Source organism: Mastomys coucha, unplaced genomic scaffold (assembly GCF_008632895.1).
Source record: "Mastomys coucha isolate ucsf_1 unplaced genomic scaffold, UCSF_Mcou_1 pScaffold3, whole genome shotgun sequence".
NCBI lineage: Eukaryota > Metazoa > Chordata > Mammalia > Rodentia > Muridae > Mastomys > Mastomys coucha.
This window is the reverse complement of record NW_022196909.1, coordinates 48,400,110-48,406,586: the sequence shown is the minus strand read 5'-3', so window position 1 is coordinate 48,406,586 and position 6,477 is coordinate 48,400,110. Positions and strand designations below refer to the sequence as shown.

Here is a 6,477-nt window from a genome sequence, read left to right as displayed (position 1 = left end):
TTTTTGCTGTTGTTTTGAGACAGGGTTTCTCTGTGTAGCCCTGGCTGTCCCAGAACTCACTGTGTAGAGGCTGGTCTCGAACTCATAAGGATCCACCTACCTCTGCCTCCCAAGTGCTGGGATTAAAGGAATGTGCCACCACCGCCCGGCTTATTTGTTTTTGAGACAGCGTCTCACTTTTTAGCCTATGCTAGTCTTGAACTAAAGGTGATTCTCCTGCCTCATCCTTCTAAGGCCTGGGATTATAGGTGTGGGTGACCACACCTGGTGGAGACATGTCCTACATGGGTTGTACTGAGGTTCTTGCTAACCACAACCTGTGCTCCCAGCATCACTCACGCCCTGAGGCAACCCTGGGAAGTAGGTCACTCTGTCCCCTGCAAAGCACAGAGTGGAAGAGCTTGCCTGGTGTTTCAGGGCTAAAGCCACCTTTCCTACCCAGGGTGGCCTGGCTCCAGGACCCTGATGGGTAAGGAGGTGTGCGGGAGAGAGGGAGGCATGATGTCACTCACAGTGAAGCTTTTGTTACCACTCTCATCTGAGCCTCACACCTTTCACCTGCGGGCTCTTCCCTCTCTCCCGGCCACCCTCTTCCTGTAAGGACCTGTTGAGCCAGAAAATGTCTGGCCCTCCTTTACCAGGAGGGGCCATGTCCGCTCTGTGACTCATTGGTCCTGTGCCACCTGGTGGAGTTCTCACCAGGCCCACGCCGGCTACCTGCTGCCTCTGCCCCAGCTGCTGTCCTCTGACCCAGCGCTACCTGCAGGTACCAGTTGAAGCTATTTGCCCGCATGTGCCTGGACCGCCAGTACCTGGCCATCGACGAGATCTCTAAGCAGCTGGGCGTGGAGCTGCTTTTCCTGTGCATGGCGGACGAGATGCTGCCCTTTGACCTCCGCGCCTCATTCTGCCATCTGATGCTGCATGTGCATGTGGACCGCGACCCCCAGGAGCTAGTGACCCCTGTCAAGTTTGCCCGTCTCTGGACGGAGATCCCCACGGCCATCACCATTAAAGAGTGAGAGTCTGGAAGGTGGGGGGCTAGTCAGGGCACGCTGGGGCGGGGCAGGGCACGGGGACCCTCAAGTTGCCTGCTTCCATCTCTAGCTATGATTCCAATCTCAACGCCTCCCGGGATGACAAGAAAAACAAGTTTGCCAGCACCATGGAGTTTGTGGAAGATTACCTTAACAATGTGGTCAGTGAGGCTGTGCCATTTGCCAACGAGGAGAAGAACATACTCACCTTTGAGGTAGGCTGTGGATCTTTGGGCCGGATGGGAGTGGGGCCGTGGGGCCGTGGTCCTCCCCCCTCCCCCTCCCTTCACCTCCCCCTCCCCACTTCCCCACCGGACCTTGGTGGTCAGGGATGGATTGTAGGATCCATGATCCTCCCTTCTCTGGTGCCTTCAGCCTGGTTGTCCTTCAGATAGCTGAGGTCTCCCCCAATAGACAACTCCCCCCCACCCCCGCCGCCCGGGATTCAGTGCTTGGCTGAATCCACTGAACCCATCACCCAGGGTCCTGCCTTCAATCTGGTTTTCTCTGCCCTGTTCGGACCCCAACGGAGCCACCGTCTCCCCTTGAACAATCACGACCTGGAAAACCATGGCCCCACTGAGTACATTGGTCTAACTCCACAAAACCGCAACTCTATGTGTTGGTCCTACCCCCCCCCCCGCCGCCGCCTCCGCAAAAACCAAACCCGTGTGTGCAACGGCCACGCACATCCCACTACTTGTTCTGTTCTAGTTACCCTCCATAGCAGCCCCACTCACTCACCTCCCTTGGCCCCACCCCCTCCGCAGGTGGTCAGCCTGGCGCACAATCTCATCTACTTCGGGTTCTACAGCTTCAGCGAGCTGCTGCGGCTCACACGCACGCTGCTGGGCATCATTGACTGCATCCAGGCACCGGCAGCCATGATGCAGGCCTACGAGGAGCCTGGTGGTGAGGCTTGGCCCCCTCCTCAGTTCCTTCCTGGTACCGCCCCAGGGCTCCCTGCTTCCTGGCCCTGCCTCAGTCCCTTCCATCCTGGTAGCTCAGGGGCTGAGAAGCTCTGGGGTCAGGCTCCAGCTCTCTCTGACACCCCAGGAGACATGCTCACCTAAATTGTGCTGGGGTCTGGCCGCTTATTTCAGCATTGCTGGCTAAGGGTCCCTCAGTCCCTTATTCAACTATCCACAGAGAATTTGCTCATCTCTCCACACTCCCTGCCGGCTTTGCCTTTGGTCCGCTGTTTTCCCAGGCTTGGCATAAAGCACGCCCCACCCCCAACCCCTCCGCCACCCGCACTAGCCTGCCTGGGTTAGCCTTGTCCCTTCTTAGCGATTCCCTCACAGTGTCAGAGATTGGGAACCCCTGCCGCGCATTTCCGGTGACCCCACTTCTGTGACCCACAGGCAAGAACGTGCGGAGGTCCATCCAGGGGGTGGGGCACATGATGACCACCATGGTGCTGAGCCGCAAGCAGTCTGTATTTGGTGCCTCTAGCCTGCCTGATGGAGTGGGTGTCCCCGAGCAGCTGGACAGAAGCAAATTTGAGGACAATGAACACACCGTGGTGATGGAGACCAAGTTGAAGATCCTGGAGATCCTGCAGGTGCTGGGCAGGTGGGTGGGAGGTATGGGGCGGGGGAGGGTCACAGGGTCACAGCAGAAGATCCTGGAAATCCTGCAGATGCTGCGCAAGTGGGTGGGAGGTCCTGGGGTGTGGGGGTCGCAGGGTCACAGATTGAGATCCTGGAGATACTGCAGGTGCTGGGCAGGTGGGTGGGAGGTTCTGGGGTAGGGGTCACAGGGTCACAGCTAAAAATTCTGGAGATCCTGCAGGTGCTGGGCAAGTAGCTGGGAGGTCTGGTGCGGTGGGTCTCAGGGTCACAGCTGAAGATCCTGGGGACGCTGCAGGTGCTGGGCAGGCGGCTGGGAGGTCTGGTGTGGGACGCCTCAGGGTCACAGCTTGAGATCCTGGAGACACTGCAGGTGTCAGACAGGTGGCTGGGAGGTCCAGAGGCAGGTGTCACAGGGTCACAGCTGAAGATCCTGGGGACATTGCAGGTGCTGGGCAGGCGGCTGGGAGGTCTGGTGTGGGACATCTCAGGGTCACAGCTTGAGATCCTGGAGACACTGCAGGTGTCAGACAGGTGGCTGGGAGGTCCAGAGGCAGGTGTCACAGGGTCACAGGGCTTTGTCAGGTTCTCTAGCCCAGTCTTCATGGTGCTTGGACCAGCACTACTGACACTCCTTGGGGGGGTTCCTAGAGAGGGATTAATGGGGGAAGGGGAGTCCTGAAGAGGGATGTGGTCCTGTAAACAGAGGGCACAAGGATGACAGGGTGACCCCGGGAAGTCAGAGGCGGGGCTTCTGTCCAGTGAAGATAGAGGTTAGTTATGACCCTGTGTCTCGGCACCTCAGTTTTCCCTCCCGGAGAGGGCTGTTGGCAGGGTAGCTGGAAGGACGGGTTGGCCTGTTGACCTGGGAAGTCTATACATTTCCTGTTACTGTCTAGCCTGGGTGTGTTGGGGTGGGGGACAGCCGCAGATGTGGGGCTCACTGCCTTATGCTGAAAGGAGGCACCAGCCACCATCACTGAGCCAGGAGCTGAGGGGAGAGCGGACTGACTGTTCTGTTCCAATGCCTTGGAGTGTCCCGAGTGGCAGGGTGCTGGGGCCCATTTTGGGGGTTGCTTCCTTCACCCATCTTGGAGCATCAAGGCTCTTGATGGAGACCGGTCTTCACATCACCCCTGTCCATCTAGTTCATCCTGAACGTGCGCCTAGACTACCGCATCTCCTACCTGTTGTCGGTCTTCAAGAAGGAGTTTGTGGAGGTGTTTCCCATGCAGGACAGTGGGGCAGACGGCACGGCACCTGCCTTCGATTCCTCCAGTGAGCCTTGATCCCTAGTATCTCCTACTGCCACCGCTCTGCTGCCCCAACCTGTCCTTTTTCACGTCCCGAAGGCATGTCCGTTGTTTCCCCGGTTACCATCATGAGGAGCAGGGCTGGGGCCCTTCTAAACGGGGAATGGGGTCCATAGGGAAGCCAGGACTTGCTTCCGTTCACAACCCACCACACCAGGAGCTGGCCAGGCCTGGCTTCCTGAGCTGGTGAGCTTCCTGCCCTGTTGCTCTCAGCCTGGAAGCTCTGTGCCCTCACAAAGGCGGGGGACAGGTGGGGAGCTGCAAGAGCATCTGGGGCTGGCTTGGGCTTCCTGTGAGTGTCTGGCTACCCCCATCTCTCTCTGTCACTCTTGCTTCCCCACAGCTGCCAACATGAATCTGGACCGCATTGGGGAGCAGGCAGAGGCCATGTTTGGAGTAGGGTAAGGCCGGGGTTGAGGTGGGCTCCTGATCGGGGTTGGGGACAGGTTGTCAACACAAAGCTCATACCCCTCTTTGGACACCCTGGGTTTCCTGAAGCTGAAGGCTGGTCATTCCCTCCACTGTGTCCCCTCCCCCCCAGAAGACCCTCATGCACTGAGCCTACCTGGCTCGCCCATCCCTCATGATAAAGAGTAAATCTAGATGTTATTTCTGCCCCACCTCCGTGTGGGACAGCTGTGCCTCTGTGCTCAGCAGAGCTTGGGGCAACCGGCCTGGCAACTGTTCCCCTGTCTCACAGCAGGAGAGATGGAGAAGCAGGGCGGTGGCATGGTACTCCCTCCCCCACCAGCCCTCTATGCCACAGCGGAAGAGCCTTCTCTGCCTCCACCATTGGGTGCCCAGCCTTCCTGGATTATCTAGCATACACAGTGGATCCCTTCAGATCCCTTGTGAATTCATGACATGGGGGAGGGCTTGGATGTAGGTCAGTGGGGATGTAGGTCAGCTGGCAGCAGACTGCTTAGCTAGCATTTCGTGAGTCCTGGGTTCGGTTCCCCAGAACCTCAGAAGCCAGATATGGCTTTGACACCTGTCACTCCAACACTCAGGAGGTGGAGGCAGACAGGTCAGAGTTCAAGGGCACCCATCACTGCATAGAGAGTTCGAGGCCAACCTGGGCTACGTGAGATAGTGTCTCAAAAATAAATCAGAAACGAGAGATACTGAATAGGTCTCATAAGACGAAGCCTACAAACTCACAAGGGAAACAATGCATTGAAATAGTTATAAACCCCTGAAGAAAATAAATCGGAAGTAACCGCTACAAATGAGGCTCTTTATTAGTGCGTTAGACAGCAGCAGCAGCAGCAGCTGCGGGGGGTGGGTGTAATTAGCACCCCGACTCCAGCTAGTGGCAAGCATACGTGGCATTTCGCAATTTCCACCAACAAGCCTGAGCTGGTGTGAATGTGTCTGGTTTTGTGTCTGGTTTTTACTGGTGACAGCCCCCAGGCTCCGTGGTATTCCCTCACAGAAGGAACAAGTCTGTTCTCATCCCCCAGTGTTGGGGGGCCTCCCACATGAAGGGGTCCTGCATCAGGGGCTTGGTTGAGTGCTATCCTGAGGAGGATCCCTCCCATCCCCGAGAGCCTGGGGCAGTGGTTCTCTGCACGCACGCAGGTGGGAGAAAGGCACACTCCTGAGCCAGTGAGGCCCTGGGCGCAGTTCTGCTGCAATGGTGGCAGAAGATGCATGCCCTCCTTGTTCACTGGCTTCTGCTTGTGCTCCCCCATGCTGGCAGGAAGACCAGCAGCATGCTGGAGGTGGACGACGAAGGCGGCCGCATGTTCCTGCGAGTGCTGCTCCACCTGACCATGCACGACTACCCACCTCTGGTCTCTGGCGCACTGCAGCTGCTCTTCAAACACTTCAGCCAGCGTCAGGAGGCCATGCACACTTTCAAGCAGGTGAGAGGGGCGACAGCCAGGCCCTGGGCCTGCATGGAGCCCTGGGTTCCCCGGGGATCGAGTTGCTCACAGTTTGACAGGGATGTTGGGTATCACCTAAGGGTGCATTGTTGGGGGTGGGGATCTAGTTTTGGCCTGACTTATTTCTTACCCTGTGGATGGTGCTTGAGGGTGGTCAGCTATGCGCAGCCTTTGCGCGCCATTCTGTACCAGGTCTGCCTCACAGGCGTCCCTCACTGGGCATGCTGGCCATTCCACTGAGCATGCTGGCCATTCCATACCAGGTCTGCCGAGCAGGCATCCCTCACTGGGCATGCTGGCCATTCCACTGAGCATGCTGGCCATTCCGTACCAGGTCTGCCGAGCAGGCGTCCCTCACTGAGCATGCTGGGTATCTCCACGGTGGCGTCATGTCTCCTTGACAGCTTCCTGTGAGATGCCTGATGATCAGGGCTGGTATTTAGCGAGTGCCCACAATGTGCTGGTCTTTGACACCAGCTTATATTGGTTCCCCAGAATTCCCCCAGGTCCCTCAGTATGTGACACCCCTCATGGCCCCCTATAAAAGGAGAACATGAGGACCAGGCAGTGAGAGAGAGGAAGGAGGAGGGAGAGGAGGGAAAGGGGAAGAGGGAGGAGGAGGAGGGAGAGGAGGGAAAGGGGAAGAGGGAGGAGGAGGAGGGAGAAA

At 57.8% G+C, this 6,477-nt stretch overlaps 1 protein-coding gene and 1 long non-coding RNA gene across 3 annotated transcripts in view; one reads left to right on the top strand and one right to left on the bottom strand.

Moving 5' to 3' along the window:
* The window catches only part of Itpr3 (inositol 1,4,5-trisphosphate receptor type 3), a 69,323-nt gene that overhangs the window by 41,673 nt on the left and 21,173 nt on the right, over positions 1–6,477 (top strand). For both annotated transcript variants that reach the window (XM_031348787.1, XM_031348786.1), the window contains exons 19-25: positions 767–1,018; positions 1,108–1,252; positions 1,808–1,949; positions 2,402–2,601; positions 3,757–3,886; positions 4,265–4,322; positions 5,624–5,789. In XM_031348787.1, coding sequence (XP_031204647.1) covers positions 767–1,018; positions 1,108–1,252; positions 1,808–1,949; positions 2,402–2,601; positions 3,757–3,886; positions 4,265–4,322; positions 5,624–5,789 — 1,093 coding nt within the window. The remainder of the gene's footprint in view (positions 1–766; positions 1,019–1,107; positions 1,253–1,807; positions 1,950–2,401; positions 2,602–3,756; positions 3,887–4,264; positions 4,323–5,623; positions 5,790–6,477) is intronic.
* LOC116075538 lies at positions 2,456–4,131 on the bottom strand. Its single transcript, XR_004112571.1, has 2 exons — positions 3,796–4,131; positions 2,456–3,304 (listed from the first exon to the last, which is right to left on the bottom strand). It is a non-coding gene; the product is annotated as an uncharacterized LOC116075538 (long non-coding RNA).